The sequence below is a fragment of the Salmo salar genome, chromosome ssa05 (genome assembly GCF_905237065.1).
Source record: "Salmo salar chromosome ssa05, Ssal_v3.1, whole genome shotgun sequence".
NCBI classification, from domain to species: domain Eukaryota; kingdom Metazoa; phylum Chordata; class Actinopteri; order Salmoniformes; family Salmonidae; genus Salmo; species Salmo salar.
In genome coordinates this window covers 67679246-67703229 of record NC_059446.1, presented here as the reverse complement: position 1 = coordinate 67703229, position 23984 = coordinate 67679246, and the positions used below count along the sequence as shown (strand labels likewise).

General features: G+C 44.8%; 2 protein-coding genes across 9 annotated transcripts in view; both read left to right on the top strand.

Moving 5' to 3' along the window:
- The first annotated feature begins 825 nt into the window (after positions 1–825).
- On the top strand, positions 826–8647 carry LOC106605639 (RNA-binding protein 42). Of its 6 annotated transcripts, none has more exons than XM_045718638.1 (11): positions 826–1052; positions 1400–1460; positions 1640–1763; positions 1916–1985; positions 3791–3850; positions 3987–4162; positions 5823–5999; positions 6198–6344; positions 6521–6638; positions 7348–7542; positions 7955–8647. In XM_045718638.1, the coding sequence occupies exons 1-11, from the start codon at positions 986–988 to the stop codon at positions 8065–8067; spliced, it is 1308 nt and encodes a 435-aa protein (XP_045574594.1). In that variant the 5' UTR covers positions 826–985; the 3' UTR covers positions 8068–8647. The 6 variants fall into 6 exon arrangements, with proteins under 6 accessions (XP_045574594.1, XP_045574595.1, XP_014056975.1 ...); XM_045718639.1 differs by having other exon boundaries at positions 829–1052; positions 3990–4162; XM_014201500.2 differs by having other exon boundaries at positions 830–1052; positions 3779–3850.
- An 849-nt stretch (positions 8648–9496) lies between these two features.
- Positions 9497–23984, top strand: part of LOC106605587 (rho GTPase-activating protein 33) — a 37240-nt gene continuing 22752 nt past the window's right edge. Inside the window, exons 1-2 of one of the 3 annotated variants that reach the window (XM_045718635.1) lie at positions 9497–10013; positions 22965–23056. In XM_045718635.1, the coding sequence (XP_045574591.1) occupies positions 10008–10013; positions 22965–23056 (98 nt within the window). In that variant the 5' untranslated portion in view covers positions 9497–10007. Of the gene's footprint in view, positions 10014–18496; positions 18657–22088; positions 22221–22964; positions 23057–23984 lie in introns of those variants that run through there. The other 2 variants (XM_045718636.1, XM_045718637.1) reach the window with 2 other exon arrangements.

Below are 23984 nucleotides of genomic sequence, written 5' to 3'. Positions count from 1 at the left end.
GTTTAGATGCAGTGTTTGTCGGATAAAGTCATGCTAGGGTATATAAGTTATCCCGTGAGAGCTTTTATTCAGAATCCACTACAGTGTTTCAGGTACCAAGTTTATGGTCATGTTGCAGGAGTATGTAGGAGGGAGATTCCGAGGTGTGAGAAGTGTGCAAGAGGACATGGTACAAAGGAGTGTGTCCTTTCAGTGGGAAAAGTGGAGTGTTTCAATTGTGGGGGTGGCCATGTTGCTGGGAATCAGAAATGTTCTGTGCGAGTGAGACAGCTTGAACTTTCCAGGATGAGAGCAGTGCAGAAAGCATCAGATGCTGAGGCAATGAGTAAAGTAGAGGATGGGGGACAAAGTGTGAGGGAGAGGATCCCTGCGAGTAGTAGGTCAGTACAGAGTGACTTGAACAGTTCTCTACACCAGCAGAGAAGTTTTTGGGTGTCAGATATTTTACTGCAGAATAACTACAGTGGGTTCTGAGAGAAGGGAACACAGGCTCCCTGGCCAACGACCTGGTGTAGGATCTGTGAGGGCCAAAGTAGTGGGAAGGGGTGGTGGGGTGTGTTGAGGATAGTGGTATATATTTAAGCAATAAGGCACGAGGGGCTGTGGTATTTGGCCAATATACCACGGCTAAGGGATGTTCTTGGATATGGCCATATACCACAAACCCCTGAGGTGCCTTATTGCTATTATAAACTGTTTAGTAATGTAATTGGAGCAGTAAAAATAAGTGTTTTGTCATACCCGTGGTAAATGGTCTGATATACCACGGCTGTCAGCCAATCAGCATTCAGGGCTCGAACCACCCAGTTTATAAATAGGGTTAGATGGTGGTGCAAATTCCCCTTTCCCATTTTTGTGAGCAAATGTGCATTGCACTTTCCGAACTGTGAAAGGCAACAATATTCAACAAAGTGTATTGTCTGCCGGAAAACCACGCGGAGAAGAAGATTAGACACCCTGGAACGGACCCAACCACACAGTCGTGATGGAACGCAACCAAGACTCCTACGTCATAATAATGCGACTGGCCATTTTGGACAACGTTGGCCTCGGTTTGTAGGGACGGATAAATACAACAATTCATGCTTTATTTAAATAGCTAGTTAAGATTGAAGAGTTTTGGAACGTCACGATTTAGGGTAATAACGTTTTGTACGTATACGTGCTGTATTAACTAGTTTTTTTTATTATGGCATCCTGGTTAACGTTAGCCAGCCAACTAGCGATAACTGTTAGCAAACAGTTAAAGTTACTAGCCAATACAGTAGCAATAACGTAAACAAGCCAACTATCAATGCCTTTGGTGTTAGCCAAACGTTAACTATCCAAATTTTCAGTAGCTACCTAGATGTGTTTACCACCAAAGAATGGACTACCAACAAAACGTTTGTCTTTGCAGTAAGTATGGCGATGAAATCCGGAGAGGAGCGGTTGAAGGAGATGGAGGCTGAAATGGCTCTGTGAGTACAAGAGTTCAGGCATGACGTTTCGGTTACCTTCAATAAGATTGCAATGCCGTGTGTGGCAACTATGCCAAAACAACCCCTACTAAATGGTCTTACTTCTCTATCAGGACAGGCAAACAATATCTCATGACAATCGTGATCTGTTGGTAACTCTTGTGTTGGTTCTGAACCAGGTTTGAGCAGGAGGTCCTGGGGGGTCAAGTGGCAATGACTGCAGGAGACCCTGTAGTGATGGAGGTGCTCCCTATGGGTGTTCCTATGATCCGGCCCATCATCGGCACCAACACCTACCGACAGGTACTGAGCTCTTGAAGGAAGAATGATTGAACATTATATAGGAAAGATCAATAGTTGAATGAACAAACTCAAACCTATCTTCGGCTAAAAGCAAACAGAGTGTGGTGTTATCCGGATGCATCCACCTCCTTCAAATCCCCTTTTTCTCTCAGGTCCAGCAAACTTTGGATGCAAGGGCTGCCACTTTCGTGGGACCTCCACCCCCTGCATTTGTAGGCCCAGGTGACATGGTTTGATTCACGTTTATTAACATAATACTTTGCATTCGGAATGTATTCAGACCCCTTCCCTTCTTCCACATTTTGTTACAGCCTTATTCTAAAATAGATTTAATACTTTTCCCCCCTCATCAATATACACACAATACCCCATAATAACAAAACAAATATCAGGTTTTTGTAAGTTGTGCAAATTTAAGAAAGAGAAAAAAAACTGGTACCTTATTTACATAAGCATTTAGAGCCTTTGCTATGAGACTCAAAATTAAGCTCAGGTGCATTCTGTTTCCATTGATCGTCCTTGAGATGTTTCTACAACTTGACTGGAGTTCACCTGTGGTAAATTCAATTGATTGGACATGATTTGGAAAGGCACACACTTGTCTATATAAGGTCCCACAGTTGACAGTGGATGTCAGAGAAAAAACCAAGCCACGAGGTTGACGGAATTGTACGTAGAGCTCCGAGACTTGCTTGTGTCAAGGCACAGATCTGGGGAAGGGTGCGGAAAAAAATTCTGCAGCATTGAAGGGCCCCAAGAACACCGTGGCCTCCATCATTCTTAAATCGGGGGAGAAGGGCCTTAGTCAGGGAGGTGACGAAGAACCTGATGGTCACTCTGACAGAGCTCCAGAGTTCCTCTGTGTGGATGGGAGAACCTTCCAGAAGGACAACCATCTCTGCAACACTCTACAAATCAGGCCTTTATGGTAGAGTGGCCAGACGGAAGCCAATCCTCAGTAAAAGGCACATGACCGCCCGCTTGGAGTTTACCAAAAGGCACCTAAAGGACTCTCAGACCATGAGAAACAAGATTCTCTGATCTGATGAAACCAAGATTGAACTCTTTGGCCTGAATGCCAAGTGTCACGTCTGGAGGAAACCTGGCACCATCCCTACGGTGAAGCATAGTGGTGGCAGCATTTTGCTGTGATGTTTTTCAGCAGCAGGGCCTGGGAGACTAGTCAGGATCGAGGGGAAAGATGAATGGAGCAAAGTAGAGATCCTTGATGAAAACCTGCTCCAGAGCACTCAAGACCTCAGACTTGGGAGAAGGTTCACCTTACAACAGGACAACAACCCTAAGCACACAGCCAAAACAATGCAGGGGAGTGGCTTCGGGACAAGTCTCTGAGTGTCCTTGCGTGGCCCAGCCAGAGTCTGAACTTGAACCCGATCGAACATCTCTGGAGAGACCTGAAAATAGCTGTGCAGCGATGCTCCCCATCCAACCTGATAGTGCTTGAGAGGATCTGCAGATAAAAATGGGAGAAACTACCCAAATACAGGTGTGCCAGGCTTGTAGTGTCATACCCAAGAAGACTTGAGGCTGTAATTACTGCCAAAGGTGCTTCAACAAAGTACTGAGTAAATTTTCTGAATACTTACTGAAAAAATGTAACTTTTTTTTCCTTTGTCATTATGGGGTATTGTGTGTAGATTGAGGATTTCTTTTTAAATCCATTTTAGAATAAGACTGTAATGTGGAAAAGGTGAAGGGGTCTGAATACTTTCCGAATGCGCTGTATATGCCATTTAGCAGACGCATTTATCCAAGCGACTTAGTCATGCGTGAATACATTTTTTATTATGGGTGGTCCCAGGAATCAAACCCACTATCCTGGCATTGCAAGCACCATGCTCTACCAACTGAGCTACAGAGGACTACTTATTATTACATTACATGACATACTTAAAATGCATATTTTACTCTAAAACAGTGTTGATCATTAACACCACCACGTCTACAGGTCTCTTCAGTTTATGCTGTTCTTTCTTTTTTTTTCTTCTCTTCAGCTCTAACCCCAGGTGTCAGACCACCGCCAATGATGAGACCAGCGTTTATGCCGCACATCCTGCAGAGACCAGGTCATTTATCTCTACTGTTGCTAACTTCACCTCAGTGCTAGCTAAATGAACTAAGAAAGAGCATCAAATCTCTACAGCGATTCAGTCTTCAAATGAAAAACAAAGTGTTGGGAGGCTAATTTGAAATCTCTATCAGCAGGTCCGAGGATGCCTGTGATGCGTGGTCCCCCTCCACAGGGTATGATGGCTCCCCCACTGCCACGCCCCCCTCCTCCCCCGCCCATGATGATGGCACCCCCCATGCAAGGACCCCCTCAGCATCCTCAGCATCCCATGGACTCAATGGGGCATATGAGCTCAGTAGGACCTCCGGTTAGTTGCTACAGTGCCTTTTTTCTCCCTCCGAGGCTCCTTGGACAACTGATATCAATGCTCTCCCAAAAGGCCCACGCAGACTATGATTTTAGCCATCTTATGCCACAATTTGGCCCTCAGACAACATTTCTACGTTGTTGGAAGATTCTTAGGTCATAAACAATTTTCTTGGCTCGTTCAGTGTGACATGTAGGTCTGCCGATTTTGAGTACCACTACATGCATGTAGGCTCAGACAAAGTTCTGGCAGTGTCAATGTTGAGCCTTTATCGTATAGTGTGGCTGGTGTCACGAGCCGATCCCGGTGACTTACCAAAAGGAACACGGCCAGCACTGAGGATGCACACAACAGAAGGATTATTGTGAATAGTCAGATAAATATACAGTGAGTGCCCATGAATGTGGATGCTACCATGATTACAGATAATCCTGAATTGTGAGTAATGATAAGTGAGAAATAAAAATGCTAACCTCCCGTTATTGTAAAGGTAAGAGGTTAGTCTTGGAGGTATGGTATTTATGCGCCTAACTTTCTCACTCATTATTTACGATTCATTCAGGATGATTCGTAATCATGGTAGCATCCACATTAATGTAGAAGTATTTAGAAACATTCTATTCTTATTTCTAATAAACGTGACACTAAAATCACCAAATCCATTATTTACCATTCATTTCTATTGGGCACAATCTAATCTGAAACAGCCAAAACAAAGAGCAAATGCATCCAACACATTTTAGCCAGAAGCTTGATGTAGTCATTTTGTGCTATGAATATGGGAACAAATACTTATTTTTTTACTACTTTAATACACAAGTGAATGTCCCAATACTTTTGCTCCCCTAAAATGGGGGGACTATGTACAAAAAGGGGTGTAATTTCGAAATGTTTCACCCAATACCCTCAAATTTAAGCTGTCAGTCTGTGCTTTAACCTCCATAGTCATTGTTCAATTTCAAATCCAAACTTTTGGAGTATGGAACCAAAAGAAGAAAACATTCTTCACTGTCCCTGTAATAGTTTGATTTAAACATTTAAATGCTTTGCAAGAAGAACAATTTCCCTAATCTTGTTTAGGCTACATCTGAAATTTTTGACATCTGAAATCAGGCTTCCTGATGGAATTTTGATAAATAAACAAAATCAAAATAAACATTCTACCACAGCGTTCATGTTATTTTTGGGAAGCGAGTTTGATTATGAGTTCAGACATATCGGGTTTGTATGTAAAACTATTTCTAAGATGCATACGTTCAGATTTCTCAGAACTCACTTCACTCACGCATAAGCAAGAGGGAGGCTTGTGCTGCTAGTGCTGGCTCAGGTGCAGATCTAATACACCGCTGCAGTTCACGTAGCATACATCGGCTGACGTAGCCTCACAAGCCAATCACAGAATGTGTTGATAGTACTGAAGCAAATCGTACGATCTGGCCAGGTTGATAGATTTAAATTAGGTAAGATTGCACAGTGTGACATGTAATAATCGTAAAAGACTGATTCCAACGTACAGTGTTGGAAGGCCTTTTAAGGAAATTCAGCGTTAACTGTGTCTTCAATTAGGAATGTGAACAGGCTTGGTCAATCTTGCCCTGTTCTGTTGTGAGTCATTATCTCCATTTCGCTATATGCTCTTACCATATCTTACCATCTACAGGTGGGATCGACCCATGGTACACCCATGGGACACGCCATGGTGTCTGCACCCTCCAGGTCTGTGACCCAGGCCCCTCCCAAGCTCACCCCCTCGATCATCTCTGCAGCCCCCACTGTCTACACGGCTCCCTCCGGACCCAAGATACCAGACATCCATGCCCAGAGAAAGGCTCGCATGGTAAGTACACTCACTTCTACTCTTTAGTTTTCAATGCCTTTGCATTAAAAAAAAATTCAGCAACTACTTAAAATTTGCAATCTACATACTTGCCAAGTTTGCTGCTGTTTGTTGCAAATTCACACTGAATCTCATCCATCATCATATCTCTGATTTTTTTTTTTTTCTCTCTCTCGGTTCTCCCTCTGACTTCATCAGGAGGAGCTGGCAGCGTCTGTAGCAGAGCAGCAGGCAGCGGTGATGGCCGCCGGACTGCTGGAGGCTAAGAAGGAGGCCAGCCTAGCCGCCTCAGATGACAACGTTATCGGACCCAGCATGCCAGAGCCCGAGCCCGTCCACACTGAGGTACAGAACACTCCGCCTTATTTATCAGCCCTGGCCCTAATTAAAGGGTTTAAACTTTTCTGCATTCAAAATGCTTGTACAATTCAATTGGTGGATTGAAACAGACTTGACCCAAAGGATCATTATTGCAGCAATCTCGAAAATACGTCTGACTCTAGAATCTTGTTTCTCTGCAGCCAGCGGATGGCACAGCAGAGGAGAAGAAGAAGGGTAAGCAAGAGAAGGCGAAGAAGTGTATCCGTACAGCCGCAGGCACCAGCTGGGAGGACCAGAGTCTACTGGAGTGGGACTCCGGTAAGATAGCTAATGACTTCAGATTACACTGACACGATTATATAGCCCGCCGGATGCCAGAAGTTCAATCAAATTACATTTCCACTTACTCTGCCAATTGTCCATAGGGTTGGTCCTTACGCAAGGGGGAAATTGAGAAAAAAACATCTAATAGAACATAAATGAGACTTTCCAAAAGTGGGTCTTTCCTCCGCTCCCTCATGTCAAAATAATAGTCCTGCACGTGCGCTATACATGCAAAAAAGAAAAAGCACGATATTGTGGGGGACTTATTTTGATATGAGGTTAGCAGAGGAACATCTAAAAGGAACGTATAGTTAAACAGAATTTCAGAAGGTGGGTCTGTTGTAGACACATGCAGTTCCTGAGAGAGATCAGTTCCTCTGCTTATCTCATGTCAAAAGCCCTGCTTTTTTTGTTCGTTAGTTATGGCACACGTGCAGGACTTTTTTTAATACATTTTTATTCCCCCCTGCATAAGGACAATTAACAGAGTAAGTTGAATTTTTTTTAATTATTTTGCAAGCTAATTCCCAGCAACACTAGTGTGTAAATACTAGCGTTGCTTAAAGCAGCTACCTACTTGCCTGTATTGAGAATAGTATTATTTTGGTTTTCACTACAATAGGCAGCTGTCCCATTCCCTTTTTGTCCCTCCCTCTTTGCTCAGCCTCACACCTCATCTTCTAACTTCCCCTCCTCCATCCAGATGATTTCAGAATCTTCTGTGGAGACCTTGGCAATGAGGTGAATGACGACATCCTGGCAAGGGCATTCAGCCGCTACCCCTCCTACCTGAAAGCCAAGGTTGTGCGGGACAAACGCACAGGCAAGACCAAGGGCTACGGCTTTGTCAGCTTCAAGGACCCCAATGACTACGTCCGAGCCATGAGGGAGATGAACGGTGAGCAATAGTGTGTGTAATATGGCCCAACAAGTTTTGTATCCAACTCCAAGATGTCATTTTAAAATGGGGAGTAACTCCCGATCTGGATCTTTTCATTCTGAGGCTCTGTAGTAGTGAGTAATATCTCACGGGAACATGGACCTTTCTTTTTTTCATGCAAAAACAGGATTTTCTGCATAATTAGCAAGAAAGCATAGTTAGAAAGCTAATGAAGGTGACAAATGCACGGCCAAGGGCTACAGCGTTGTCAGCTTCAAGGACCCTAACGATTATATCCGCACCATGAGAGAGATGAACGGTGAGCAATTGTTGATGTGTGGGGAATGACTTACTCTTCTCCTTTCCTAACACCTACCTGTGTGGTGGTGCCAGTCCAATTCTCAACTGATCTTACTTTTTTTGTCCACAGGGAAGTATGTCGGCAGCAGACCCATCAAACTGAGAAAGAGCATGTGGAAGGACAGGAACATGGAAGTTGTACGCAAGAAACAGAAGGAGAAAAAGAAACTGGGACTGAGATAGATGGTGTTTCCCTTGTGTATGTGCGAGTGTTGTTTTTTGACTGGGAGTGTGTGACAATCACACTGATGGCAGAACACTTGCCATTGCCCAGTTGGAAGGCCACTCATCCAGCTATCTGACATGTTTTCAATTACCACAGAGTAGGGATGTCATTTTACTCATGGAACATGGTTAAACTAGGCTACAAAACACTGTACATGGTCCTGGTTGTAATGGTTAGATATTAACCTTTCCAAATGAACCATGCCCTTCTGAGTGTACTGATCTCCTGTTTATTTTGTGGGTTTTAGTTTGTAAATAAATTCTCAACGTCACTCAGATTTTCTTAGTTGGTATGGCTCCCACGCATCTCATGATTTTTGTTTGAAATGTGAGTTTGGTGATCTCATTTATGTATATGCTATTGTGGAAACTTTCTTCCAATGGCAATTATGTATTTCCGGAGAGCCTCTGTTATTCATACAGGGATTTTTTTTAAATAAAATCTAAATGTTTGTACATTAAAGTGGATTATTTTGAAGAAGCAGTGAATTGAAAATAATGCAATGTTTTTTAAATAAAACCAAATGTCTTGACTGGCTTGACATATTTGCCTGGCACTCACCTTTCCTGTCTCCTCCAGCCCAGGCAATGGTAGCATTTGGTGAGGTGGGATAGTTTGTAAATTGGTCACAAGATGGGGCTCCAATACCATCTATTGATTATTTAATCAACCGACCTTTGAAAGGTAACGTTGATATACATACATTGGTTTAAATTGTAATGGTATACAAAATAGAAGATAATGTCAGCTTTTAAGATAACTCATGTTGAATTTTTTGGCCAACTATGATTTGGCGTATTCAATGTTACCATAGCCAGAGGGATACGGCATTCTCAAGTGTGCTATACAATGGGTGAATATGGGATAATACTGTTGCGGATTTGATTTGAGACTAGGAAAGTATAGTGGAACTAAAACCTTTGCCCTCACTGCAAAATTTCTAGGAAATAGCAATGTGTTAAAGCAGATTAGGATGTCTGTCTAGGAAAGTAATTGGATGATAAATGATTGTATCAAGTCTCACCAATCTAAATATAATTCGAGTAAAAAGACAGCGAGCTAGCTGAATTGATTTTGTTGTAACTTGAAAGCATAAAGAAAGGATAGATAACCAGTCTGCTTCTTACGGCTTTGTCTGACCGGGAGCATCAACTGGACCTCAGCATTCACACAAAACAGGGGAGCTCTATTGCCTCAATCTAAACGAGTATTATTGGCTGATCAATGAAGTTACAAAAAATGGTTGATGTATCATTGTTGGCGTCTTTAAAATAATGTTATCTTATTTACGGTTAGCTAGAGCATTTCGCGCTATCTTTGCGTTTCCATAAAATACGCATATCCCTTTGAGTTTTTGGTATCGGCGGATAGACACTGCTGCTCCACATTTTAACCACACGTGTGTTGAAACGTCCCATCGTTGCCTGAATTGAGGCAATGAATGCTGCATACTGACAATGTAGGAAGGCCGACTTTGCATGAACCGATAACTTATTTTCAGATTTCTAACTAATAAATTATGTCGTCGATAATATGGGGACATTTGTCTATATTTTCATGAGGATCTCGCTGAAAATAAGTGTTTTTGCCAAAGCAAAGAACTAGATTCCGCCACCCCCTCGTGGTCCCCGTCCCTCCTCCCAGTCCTGTCTTGGAGGGGCTAGTGACGAGTGGTTTGGTCCTTTTTCGTGTTAGATTCACATCAACTAGCAATGATGCTTCGACATTTTATAAACGTGAGGTAAACTGTTGGCATAGTTTGCTAACGTCACGTATCAATGTAAGAAAAAGAGGGCCACTTTAACGAATGCGTCAATCAAACATTCATTTAAACCAGTGAGATTGGAATTTGAAGACGGAGACCCTCCGACCCTTTCCCCCGAAACTGGATATCGGAATGGTGGTAAGTAATTTTGTTTTATTTCAGGCTGCATATGTGTCCGTAGACATGAGGCTAGTGAAAATGTTTTTATTTTGGCAACAAAACATGTGCTCGCTTATTTTTCGTACCACGTCTGTCACAGATAACTAGTCTGTGGCAAACTGAAGATGCTGTCCAGTCCGTTGTTGCCATTAGTTACAGGGGCACTGCTGAACCCTGGCCTGTCACTGCTTCGCTTAAGTCATTTGACATGGTTATTGTCTTTATCTGATCAACTAACTAAACCATATAGCTAATGTAATTCAGACAGATCCCATGTGGCTGTACCGTTTTTTTAAGCTCATTTTAGCTAACTAGTTACGTTATTTATTTCATCTACTGTGCTAGCTAACTCCAGTTAGCCACATCGCGCGCCCCTCCCTTGAAATGCAAGCATGAATGGCGGTGTTGTCTGTCAGCCAGGCAGTGTGATTCGGGTTTACGGGGCATTCATCTTGGCTTAATATGAATATTTATGTGCAGTCTGCAACGTGTCATCGTTTAACACAATCTAGCAAGGCTAGCTAATATTATTATGATTGCCTTGTTACTGTTTGCCAGCTCAGTTTTGAAAACTGACCATCTTTTGTCTACTCTGGCCGGGGCTTCCATTTCATTAATTGCGCGCAAGCCACAGTGATGAACCGCGTGCAGCTCTTTGCCAACTTAACGTTAGTCTCACAACAAAGAGACACTAATGTAGATAATATGATTTTAAGTTGGTACTAAAGAAATGAATGTTATGCACAGCACAATACAATGAATCTGTTTCCTATTGTCGGGCTGCAACGTTTTCTGATAGGGACATTAACAATCTTCTATCCTTCGCTTGTGGATACAATTTAGTCCAGTGGGAAAACAATTGTTTCCAGCTAACTGTGCATCAACGTGATGAAGTATCACTTCAGACCGTTTCAACACTGTGCTGCCGTCTTGCACTTTAACATCACTTCACTGACTTCGTGTTTTCCTAAGGTACAGGCGCATTAGACCTTATGGTTAGTCATAAATGTGCTTTGCAACTTGAAATATTGTCTTTGATTGAATGGAGCGATTGGCCTGCCAACTCAATGTTGATATCTTGTCTACTCCCCTCGAGTTATGCCGCGTTGACGTGCCAGTCAGAACTAGGAAACGGACATTTCTGACTTCCTATATTTGACTAGCACGTGAACGTGGCATTATTCTTACATACAGCAGTGTTTTCAATAGACATTGAGGTCGATCTACCAGAGAATATAGTGGTTTATGATCAGAGGACACAAATTCCCCTCCATCCATGAGTCTCCTGCTCTCAAGACTGACAATTAGTAATTTGGGTTAGGTCCCAAGACTGGCTCTTAGCCACAGCACAGGGTATTTCTGTCATTAATGATCAGTCCGTCATTAATCTACCCAACCGCAGTGGACCCAGTATGTTACAGCTGAAACAGGCTGAACTGGTGCTTAGCTTCAGATTATGTCACCTATGTTTATTCTCAAACTGTACATTACATTTCCCTTGGAAAAATAGGAATAGCCAGACCTATTTTATGTTTCTGTATTCTCTAGTGCCTGGCAAAACAAGGCATGTGTGTCATTACTGCTTTTTCCTTTATGGAACTAAATCTTATGGTCATTGTGGCTCTGTTGGATAGACTCACTGGCTTCAGATAGATAGATAGTTGGTTCCATGTTCTAGAGAAGCATTACTGTGTTGTCAGTCCTGAGTTTAATGCTTCGCTCAAGGCTATAGTTTAGCCTCCATCTCACAATCTCAAGACCCATTGGTTACATTGACCTCCCTAGTCTGAACCCTTTCCAGTATCCAAGAATGTTGTCATTCTGATTCCATGTCCAGCTGGTGTAGTTTATCTTGGCCTGCTCTCCCCAATAGTCAGTTTGAGGATTAGCTCTGCCTCCAGTGTGAGTAGCAGTGGGCGATCAAGGTGTTTAATTACAAACCCAGCATCTTCATAACACTGTCTGGCAGGAGCTGTGTGTTTCAGAGATTGAATGAGACTAAGACTGAGGGCTTGAGACAGAACGACGGAGACAGTGTGTGTGTATGTGTGTGTGTATACCATATAGAGACTGAGCAACAGAGACAGAAAAATACTGTGTGTGTGTCTTTGTTTTGGACAGACGGTTTATTTACAGCTGTTGGATGGACTCACTGGCTACATACCTAATTGATTTCTATTTAATTGTCTCGTGTATGGTCACTTGCAATGTTCGGTAAGAGGAAAATCAATGCAGACTGATGGTAATGTTGTGTTAAGTGCCTTTTACGCTTGGACATTACATTTGCTGAGCAAGAGTTATTCAGCTTCCTTCACATTGTTGGCACAGTGTGTAGTCAGCTGCAGTTCAATGTGTGTGTAGTTTTTATGTACGTATTTGTAGTAAGACTATTATAAAGATTAGGCTTCCGTTGCAGCACAAATTAGCCTATCCCAGCCCCAACTGAACTCAAATGCTAGTTGTTTTCACCATGCTTGATTTAATGTAAATGCTCCCCAGGGATGCTCACTTGCCAACAGGAGAACGAAATGCTTGGCCTGTAGCTGCCAACAGCTGAATGATAGGGGGCTCTTACTGTACAGAAAGGAACTCTCTAATAATACATCCTTTTTATTTATGCATCCGGTCCCATGTTAGTTGTTGCTCTGATGTGCTCTGGTTAATTTAATCCTATTGAAGCTTGTTCCCAGCTGTGGTCCCTTCTTGCTACCATTGATGGCCTGAGGAGTTGGAGTGGTAAGGGAAGTGCCTCAGTACACACACACACACACCTTCCCTGTCCTCGGCACACCAGCGTTATTATAACAAGTAAACATGAGAGGAATGGTTGATTTTGGTGTTTGTCAGAATCAGCACTGCTGTTACGTAACCTCACATTCTATTCCACTATTCCCTTCCCCCTCTGCCACTTGGGCTGCACAAATTACATAAAGATGTCCTCAATGTACAAATAAGGTAGAAAGAGAACGTTCTGGCCACACCTCTGTCATTGGCCACTGGTTTGGTTCCTCACTAACAGATAATTATTTTATCACATACCGTATACTAAGAAAGGAAACAAACATAGATGCATTAACAACAACATTCAGTCACAAAGCAAGCGGTTTATGTTTGAGCTAAAATGAGGATGTGGAGAGAGGCAGGGGGGGACTGGTTTAGGCAGCGCACAGCTCGTTGTCAGGGGTGACGGTCAGACAGTCCTCCTGTGTGCTCAGTGCTGCTCTCTGCTCGTCTCTACTTCCCCCTGCATGTGGACTCACCGTGAGGACAGATGTTTAGAAAGATCTAGTTTGACAACCTTGGAGCACTACTACACCTATTGTTTATCCTGTGTGCTTATTCTGTGGCATATTATTCAAGCAGCTCGCCAAAATGTGGTCCTGCATGTAGGCTAGTGGTTAGAGCGTTGTGCCAGTAACCAAAAGGTTGCTAGATCGAATCCCCAAGCTGACAAGGTAAAAATCTGTCGTTCTGCCCCTGAACAATGCAGTTAACCTGTTCCTAGGCCGTCATTGTAAATAAGAATTTGTTCTTAACTGACTTAATAAGTTAAACAAAGGTTAAATAAATCAAAGCCTAGTGTAGGCTATGTTATTGACTCATAACCCCAAACGACACACAACGCAGATCATCACCTCAACTAGCTGTCCGCTAGTTTTTATTTCTTAAATGAAAAGGCTTTTTTCCTACAGTGATAATGGTGAATTGAATTACCACTAGCTACTGTTTTGCTGAGCATGTTGAGCATCTTTCAAGCTGCTCTCAAAGCAGGCCCTTTAGAGAGGTGCTGCGTCTCATGTGAGCCATAACTATGTTATTACCAGGCACTTACTGCTGTACCTTATGCCATGTGAATAGTAAAGGGATCTTTGATCCCTGGTAGGTCTAGAGAGGTGAGCTGTAAGCAGAGCTAAAGAGGCCTGACTGGGGACACTGTCCCTGACCCCTTTCCCAGGGCCTAAAACCTGAACTGCTGGAGCTAGAGAGCTGGAGCTGGGCTCACAGGGCTGCTGCTGACAGCTTGGGGCCAAGGGGTGACACAGAGTCCCGCCTCAGGCCGGAGAAGGGCTGGTCTGATCTGGGTGAGGGCACTGCCTCACGCCCTGTCACCCATCATCTGCTCTAACGCCCTCAGAGGAGAAGCCAGCCACACCCATGCGTGCGCACACACACACTACTCACCCTGGAGATGGAAAAAGACTCTTTAATGGGTGCTTAACATTAGATCTCTGTGCTAATACTGTGTATGATCATATATGGTTTATTTACAGTACATTAACCTGTTTACAAACCTACGACTTTCCTCCCTTCCCCCTCTCACTACTCCTCTCTCTGTCTGTTTCGGCCTGGAGGCTGGAATGTGTGCTATGCCAATATCTGTTTGCCTCATGGATCACCCTTCTATCCATGACTTACAGTACAGTCAGTGCCTACAAACCGGTTTTGCATTATGATTCATATCCTGGTTGCCCAAGCCCTTATACAGCAGCTTGAAGAGACACTGACTAAACAGACAGCATGCCTGCCTATGCAGTACAGACACAAAGTCACTATCCTGGAGTGTAGCCCTCTGTCCATCCATATACTCAGCCACTATACATGCTAGATCTACAGTTTAAAATCTTTCATGTTGCCTGGACATCCTCCACACACTGCTGAAGCATGTCTTCAGAACCCCTTCCCTCCCCTTTACCATGGCTGGCGACCTTGTTTCCTCCACCAGACCTCCACATATGGATCATTTGTTTTCTGTTAGTGTTTTCATTCAGCCATTCTCCCTTTCCCTCATTCCTCTATGGTTTTTCTCTCTCTCCGCTGCAGTCAGATGCTCTGGGTGCCAGCTGTCTGCCCCTATAGAAACATCTGTTCTGAAGCCATGCCCACATTGTTCCGTACCAACACAAACGGCCCCCTCGTCCATTGTCCCTCACGTCTCGCTACACACAGCCACACACACCACACACTTGTTCACAACAGTCAGGCTTCTGACGAATTCACCCTCAATCTTTTCTTTCCTCCCCTTCTTTCTTCCCCCACCTTTCTCTTTTTTCAACTTTTTATTCTCTTCTCTCTCTCTCTCTTGTCTCTGTATCTCACGTGGCTGCAGCTGGGATGAGGGCAGTGTTTGGTGTTTAGTATGCTGCCGGTAGCTCTGTCTTTCCTGTCGCGTGGAAGAAAGAGTACGGGGCTTCCAGAGAGCCGCTTTTTGGGTGACGGGGGCAGTGGGGGGTGACAGGGGGACTGTAAGAGGACTGTCTGTTTCCCAGGGACCCTCTTCTGGAATGTCAGTGATAGAGCCCACCTTGCTCTATTCTTGCACAACACTGACCCTCCCCAGCCTTCCATCTCAGCTAGCCTTCCCTATGGCTTCCCATGCCAACTCGGAGAGGTTTTTTTTGGGGGGGGGCAGAGTTTACTGCATTAGACTGAAGGAGTAAAGGGAGGGGGGACCGGCGTGGTAGTTGGGTGAATGCGGTTCCTTTTTTGGTGTGTTGTTGGGCGAGATCTATAGGAGGTGAGGGGATGGCGGGGAATGGCTGAATGGGAAGGCCAAGGCCTGTGTTGTTCTGTGAAAGGTCAGAGGGCAGTGGTGGGGGGGAGCTAACGGAGCTCATGCATTATAAACACACTCCCAGTAAAGTTGTATTGAGGCTCAGAGACAGAGGAAGCACCCCTATGGTACACCTCTACAGTGTTAGTGATGGCATACTACATCAATAACCAAGGGGCCTAATGTTGCGTGAAACATGAAAAGTAATCATGTGCAGTCTTGTGTTGTGACTATCTAGCTGTACCTCACTGAGTGTGTTTACATGTGCTATTGGGCTGTCAACCTGCTGAATGACTTGACCCCTGGCCTCTTGTGTCTGGATCCAAGCTGATGCTTCTCCCCCATGTCCAGTCCCCAAGCGCCTCTCACCGTAGTAGCCCCTGGATTTGAACAACACAGTCCCTGTCTGTCTCCGTCACCCCCTCCCCCCCACGTGTGCAGTGTGTCCGGCGTGACAGATCACCACTTGTAGCCACCACTGTACTTGGCCCGCACTGGCCCATTCACGTCACATTAGCCCAGCCGCGACCACTTGCAGATGATGACAATAACGAAAAGAGCAGATTTGTGATGCAGTTCCTCCTCACCCCGCCTCCCCCGAATTCTCCCAAGACCCGTCTCCCAACATTACCCACTTATTCAGTCCTCAGAGAAAGAGGGGCTGACACTTCTATTACACTGGGTTGCTACGAAAGAGAGGAGGAGGAGGGAGAGTGAGCATGAAAGGACACTCTTTGAATCTATTCTTCCCCCTGGAGAAAGAAGGAAGGAAGGAAAGAAGGGTGGAAAAGTGTGGGGGATACTCATTGTCCTCTTTCATACAGAAAGTGAGTGAAATGGAGGAGTGAGAGAAGCAGGGGATGGGGCATGGAGGAGTAGCAGGGGAAGTTCTAGACAACAAGCAAAACTGTTGGAGCAGCTGGGTTACGCAAACAGACATTCACCTTTTGGGCTGTAGTATTCTCTGTTGGCAAGGTTGCCATTCAGAAGAAAGAAGAAGTAAAGTCTTCCTCTTATCTATGTTTGATGGCACATGCGGCCAGGCTTCCTCTTCTGGGTCTTCCCATGATCATCATCCCATTCAACCCATGCCAGACCCAAGCCAAGCCAGACCCACCCAAGCCAGCATGGTGCTGTGACCTGAAGAGGACAGACCCAAGACTCCTTGACTGTGAAGACAGCGACGCTTGGAGTGGTGGGGTTTACTGACTGTGGGAGAAAGGGGACAATAACAAATGGCTCTTCTGCTTCACTGACCCTCTATCCTATTGTCTTCTTTTGGGGTCAAGATCCAGGACACCTGCTGAGCAGAGAGGCAGAGACAAAACAATCATCGTAATAATAGCCAGCCAGGGATTTAGTTATGAGAGATTTGTCAGGATTCATTTACGCAGAGTGGTTTTGAGCTTGTTGTTTTTTAGTCGTCATAAGTATATGGTGCATATGTGTGTTAAATCTGTGTGTGTGTGAGACCCACTTCACTCAATACACCTACAGGCATGAGAGAGTTGCTGGCCACTGTCGCTACACCAACTTCTGTGTCAAGTTCAGAGTCAGTAGAGGAATGAGAGAAACACACTCATGTTGCTCACTCACCCCTGCACACACACTGTCCAGTTCAGCCCACACAGAGTCAAGCACATTTGATCCTGCTTAAATCCTCTCAATCGCACAAAGATATAAGTAGTTGAATCGGGCTCTCACCATTATTTTTCTTTCCCTGTGAGACACACACACACTCTAGCATGCACATCCACACACACACTCTCTTATCCTACTCTGACATCCTGTCCACCCAAATCTTATCCATGCAGTCCTTTATAAGCGCGAGCAAGCACACAATCTCCCTCTCACGGCCTGACATGCAAAAACACGCTGCGTTACCATAGCGATGCTGCCCACATGACGGAAGATCTCGGCAAATGTTGGTAAGGCTCTGGCTGACTACAAAGCATGGAGCCTCACTCCCACATCACAAACACCAACGTCTGCTCTGCACAGACCAACAGGCTGCCCACTGACTCTAGTCAACATTTTAAATGCATTCAATGCCTGAGACTTAGTAAGGTTCATGGAACAACCTCATTCGTGTGATTCATAGGGTAGAGTAAGCCTAGCGGAACTCCCTACATTCACTCAGCCTAACCCCCCCCTCCACACACAGACACACAGCATAGCCACACCAAATCTTTTATATACACACACGACTTAGGCCTAGTAAAGAAGGAACGAAACGGTCACATTTAACCCATTTCCTTAGTGTGTTGACCCCTGTGTGTGACCCATGTCTGTCTGCGCCTCTCCCACCTCCAACTAACTAGATGAGTCAACTCCCCTGAGACAGTGTGACAACACTTCACTCTGCTGTAATACTGGGAAGCCCAAGCACAATGATGCTGGCCGTGCTGACAACCTCACAGGTTAGCCTGTTAGAAATGCTATGTGACTGACTTATCGAAATACCAAGGGTTGTTGTCAACATAGAGGAGTATTCAAAACCAGCATAGTTATTTGAGATGCGTTTCTCTCTGGGTTATAGGTTAGATGGCAGTATTATAGGGATGGTTCTGTATGGGAATCAAGTGATCATTTAATTGTGTCAGAGTAGAGAAGGCTTTCAGAGCAGTGGTGTTGATGCATGGCCTTGTTACATTAGATTAAGGGCTTTTGGTTAAGGTTTGGCTCTTTATGATGGAATGGAGCGTGAACAGTCAGCCAAGTCCTCTCGCTCCAGCTCTCAACACAGGCCACTTGGTGTTACAGCAAAGCTTAATAACATTGTGGATTAAATCCTCAATGTTAAAAAATAAATAAAAAATGTACCCTCAAACAATTAGGCTAAACAAAAGTCTTGACTTTCTCTCCAGAATCAACTGTGAACTCAATTTACTCAAATCCCTCAAGGAAGCAGTCTAGAGTGTATTGTCTCTTGTCTACACACAATAAGCCTCTTGTATGAAGGGACGGAAATGAAACGTGCTTCCTTCGTTTTCTTTTTCTGTGTGAAGTGTCGTGACCCCAGTGGGTTGGGAAATGCACCATGTTTATACGCGCTATGACAGTCATGTCTGGTAAGTCTCCGTCTACCCAAACTGTCTGTATGCACCTCTTTATGTCTGTGGGTACGTATTGTGCCTGTCTGTGTGGTGGTCTGTCTTCACGTGTGTGTAAATATACATACTTGTGCATGCGGTCAACAATTATTGCATGTATTGTCAACCTCTGTATGTCGTCAGCACGATAATGTCTGTGTGTGTGTGGCTTTACCCAGTGTGGTGTGAGTGATCTGCTATTCTGGTAGATTTTCTATGCATGCTTGTTTTGTCTTATTTCCCTGAATGTCTCCATGGTGGACATGTCTCTCTGTGGCACCGTTTTCCCACTGCACATTGTTATGGACCAAACACCTGTGTTGGGGAAGCTCCTCTGAAGGTATTGATTACCAAGCTACCAATTACTTCACACTGGAAGAAGTTAAACTACACTGAAGTTAATTTGAGAAAGTAGTTCACTAGATCCAAACTACTTCTTGATTAATTCTATCTAAATCTGAAATGTCATATACTACAAATTGTTAAAACAGATCACTCTGCAGTAAGATAACAGAATGTGCATATTAAACACAAAAACTGTGTTTCAAATGAGAATTCGGGGAAAGGCTGATGCTAAAAAAAGAAAGGAAGTTCTTGTTTACTTCAGCCATATCATCTTTTCTATTTGCAAGAACAGTAGTGTGTAGTTCCAGTAGTTAGCTACACCGCTACATGGTAAAAAAAAGTAATTAGTCTAAAACACTACCAGGATTGGAATTTAGTTAAACTTTAAAATGTAGTTAAGTTACTTGTTGAACTACATGTAGTTCACTACTCCTCAACACTGCTTGGTACTGGGTAGACACTGGTTAGACACTGGGTAGACAGACACTGGGTAGAGCTGGTGCTGAACAACTGCAGCTGCTCTTCCCAAACAAGATCAGAATTCCTGTTTTCCCGGTCCCTAAAGGAGAGGAGAGGCTGGAATACCAGGCATGCATTATATGGACTGTTGCTGTTGGATCAGGGCACAAACATTCAAACTATGAGGTGAGATCTGATGACAGCGGCCTTACTGAGAGAACCAGGGCTTATCATTTAAAGATGTCTAAACTGAGAGGGGGTTTCTATAGCATGCTGGATCCTCTAGACTCAACACAACACGGTTTCTAGGTCAGCCTACTATACAGTTCTTCTCCGTACCAAGACTCCCTCCTCTTGGCCTTGTCGAAGCATTAAACGTGACACCTTCTTATAGCCCCCTTATGTGGTTTTGCTATGATGTGGAGGTTGTTGCCCTGTGTAACTGGCAGTTGTCGCCGGATAGATTAGGAAGGAAACCAAGCGTTTCTATAAAGCGCCCGACCACCCGTCAGTCCGGCTCCTGCCCCTCTCACAGAACAGCTGAGAAGCCTGAGCTCTGGCAATGGCCCAGGGTTCAGATCACTGTGTGTGTTCACACCGTGAAATATTCAACAGTCAAGTCTGTGCACACACACACAGACGTAACCTCTAGGTCCACTTACCTGTCCCTCTGAGCAGAATGCACTGAGAGTGGACAGTGATGGCTGGGCGGAGGTAACCATGGGAGAACGATGGTAACAGACAACTGAATGGACAGAGGAGATGCGTAGCACTGGAGATGGACTACACCAACACCTAAAAAGAACCCCCACTTGAAAGGGTTGGGAAGGGTCCCTCAATGTTCAAGAAGAGGAGGATGCGGAAGGTAGAGAACAGGAGGAGTGGAGAGAGGGAGAGGGCTGCTGTGGAAGCAATGAGGGGGTGTGAGAGTGAATGACTGCAGGGGTTATTACCCTGCCTGAATGCCATTAGGATTCTCATGTCTTTGGTTTTGGTCTGAAGAAGACCTCTCTGCGTTGTTGCTGTACAACAATACCTACTAGAGCCTAGTCTCTTAGGATTAACGGCTGGTATTGTCCCTGAAGGCTGTGTGTGGATCCTGCTCTGCTCTGACCGCCTGCCTGTGTCTCTGACCGTCTAGCTAACTGTTGTTTGGGAGCGGTGGCTTCCATGGCAGATCCAGTTTCAGGTGCCTATTGTTCCGTACCGGCTGCCCGTGAAACTCGAGCCTGGTGTAGAGTGAAGAGGGGTATGGAGTTACTGGAAGAGCAACGACATGACGTGGTCCTCTACACTCTCTGTCTACTGCCACTGACTGTCATGCCAATGCCTTGTCTGGCCTGGCACAACAATTGGATGCTAAGGACCTTTAGCATCCATTAATGTACCAGTCGGGTGGTGAACTAAGGTTTTAGAATGTTGGAGATGGAATGAATGCATGTTGCAGACAGTCAGTGCAGACTGGATACAGGCCAGGGTTCTTGTCTATAAATACATTATCCCCTGCTTTGTAATGATGGACTCTCAGCTCGTTGAGTTTCTCTGCTGTTGCCACGTTGTCAGAGGGATTGAGTCGAGGCTGAGGGGCCGGGCTGTACTGAGGGCTGAACAGACACATCTTGGTGTGTGATACACTCAATGCTGGAGTGATGCAGCTCTGATGTATTCTGATGAAGCCTAGCTGTGCCCAGTTTAGCCCAAGTGCTTTCAGCCTCTAAGGGCCCCGCTGAGCATGTGTACACACACATCTACCAGGTGGAGGCAGGGCTGTCCAGGCATACTGTTAACAGTCAATTTACCACAGCAAGCCTATGCCAGGTGATCACTCACTCACCCAGGAACGGTGAGGGTGTCGGTTGTCCCTAAGCGATTGACCAGGACCAGTTTGTGTGGGTAAGGTCAGTCCCGGGAGGAGTAGTACTGATCCTAGGCCAGTACTCTGAGGAGTGATATTTTTCCCTGCAGCTGCAGTACTCTATCCAGCTCTGCATCCTCTGCTTCTGCTGAGGAATAACCAGTGAACAGACACACTGTCCCCAATCACAGTGATTCACAACTGGGAAGGTTTTAAAAGCCCAGGTGTTTTCATTGCTGTATCCTTTAAAGGTGTTGCAGGAGCCCATGACAGGCCGAGTAGTGGAGAATCTGATCTTGAACCTGGCTTGCACCCTTCCAAACTGTATCCAGTCTGTTATTGTCACAGTTGCTGTTGGCATGTGAGAGTGAGACGTTGTAAGATAGGCCAACTCTCTGAGAAAGCGGTAGATTCTCCTACACTTGTTCAGGTAGAGGCCTTTAGCTTCTGATCATGGGGTTTTGATTTTTGATCCCATTGAGTATTTTAAGGAGAATCGAGAATCACTCATCCACATACTTTTAGCCAAATTCCCATCCCATCCTCCCCCCATCTGGGCAAAACCATTTTTCACTGTCTTTGTTGTGAATGGAGATGGTTGTCACCAATTCATCCCATGGGGGTGACAACCCTGTGTATATTACAAACCTTAGTCTATTTGGGACATATTGTCCTGACAACAGACAAATCACCTCAGTTAGCCTCTACCAAAGCCTTGTTTGTGTGTACACACAGTGAGTGATTGATGTTCATTCCCTCTGGTGGTTGACAGCTCATCTGTGCTGCTACCTGTTGCTGTAGGAGTGGGTGTGTTGGTTTGCATTCATCAGCTGGATAATATGGAAAGGAGGTGAATATTGACATTGGGAGAGAGAGGGAGAGAGGTAAGAATGAAAAGAGGGACATATTTATGTTGGTTCGTTTGTGATGATGACGATTACATGGCTGTATGCTGGTTTAGAGATGAGTGAAGGTAGCCCTAAAGCCAGAGGGAGAGGAGGGGTGTGTATCTGGCTTGCCGTAGGGCCTGTGAAGGTGTGAATCGTGTGATGGTTAGAGCTGTGTTTCCACCTGCTGTTGAGTCAGTGCGCATTCAGCTCCGCTGTGTGATGGCTGCTGCATCGTCATGCAGATCCTGACAGGAAGGACTGGATACGCGCAAGGGGACAGGGATTTACTAACTAACAGCTTATATAGGCTACACAATGTGAAGTAGAATCACACAGCTACCACTACTACAGTTTGCTCTGTCCTCTGCAGTGGTGTTAGTTGTGCTGTGTTTGTGTAAGTATCTTCTGCATGTTATGTACTGTAGTCAGGAGGGACGTCATGGGGCTGAGGAAGTTGCTTTGACAGAGTCAAATCACCGTCAAGAAGGAAGAGCCATGCTGTATAAAGATTTTGTAGATGGTGTAGCCTATAAACCATACTTTGTTACTACAGTCAATCTAGCTATATCTGATGTCTTCTTGAGACTCGTGTCCTCCCTATCTCCCTTTGAGGTACAGTCTTGACCACCACCCCTGTAGACAGACAGACAGACAGACAGACACCATGTAACGTGGCCTGCTGACTGTTGTGTTTTACTAACTGTGTTTTTTTCCTCTTTCCTCATCTCCCTCCCTAAGGCTTGGAGCACCGATAATCTGGACACTTCCGGGGAGCCCGCTACCCGCTCCGTGGGCACCACTGCCAACTTGAAGGGGAAGATGAGCAAGAGGTGATACTGCCACTAAGACTGGCACACTGCCCTCTGGGTCTTAATAATTTCACTGAGGGTGGATTGGAACAGTTAAAGACAGTTTAAAGAGGGTGGATCAAGTACACTGCTGACCTGCACAAGGGAAATGTGACTGCACTGTAGTTACAGGACGCAGAAGTGGTGTGAAATGTGAACCATTAGGCACCGATGGAACTTTGGTGCCAGACAAGGGATGCCTAGCATAGACTGAGAGGAAGGGTGTATATTATTTACACTGTAGTATTTCAGGTCCACTATACTTTGTAGCTGTGCTCTGTGATGAATGCCCTTGTATGGACATCCCTGTCAGGTCTTAAACCACTTCTGTAGAGACACGGGACGGAGAGAAGTTTAAACACAAACACATACAGAGAACCTCAGAACTCCCCTTACGGCCCACGCAGTGCTGTGAAACAGGAAGGTCCCCAGTTTCATTTCCCCCTGGCTGCTGTGAGGTTATGTGGTAGTTGACAGTGGAAGGTTGATGTGATGTGAAGCTCAGAGGAGTGAGTGATGTCACTGATCAAGTTTGGCCCTGGTCACCGTATTGCCTTTAAATAACCGCAGGTTGGCATAAAACCTAACCTTAACCACACCACTAAACCAAATGTCTAACCCTAACCTTAAATTTAAGACCAAAAACACATTTTTTGTTTTCATACATTTTTACAATCTAGCCAATTTTGACTTTGCAGCTGGCCCATCTAGCAGAAATCGCTCATATCTGCCTGCAAGGCAAGATTCATGACAATAAACGTCGAGCTGCTAAAATCACCATGCCATGGAACTGCCGCAGTCAGTGTGTGCATTTGGGAGTAGGGACATGCAAAGCAGTCTTCACCACAGTCACTGTCAAGCTCTCATGGCTACAGCTTTGTTTGTGCTGGAGCTTCACTCCTAACCTAAG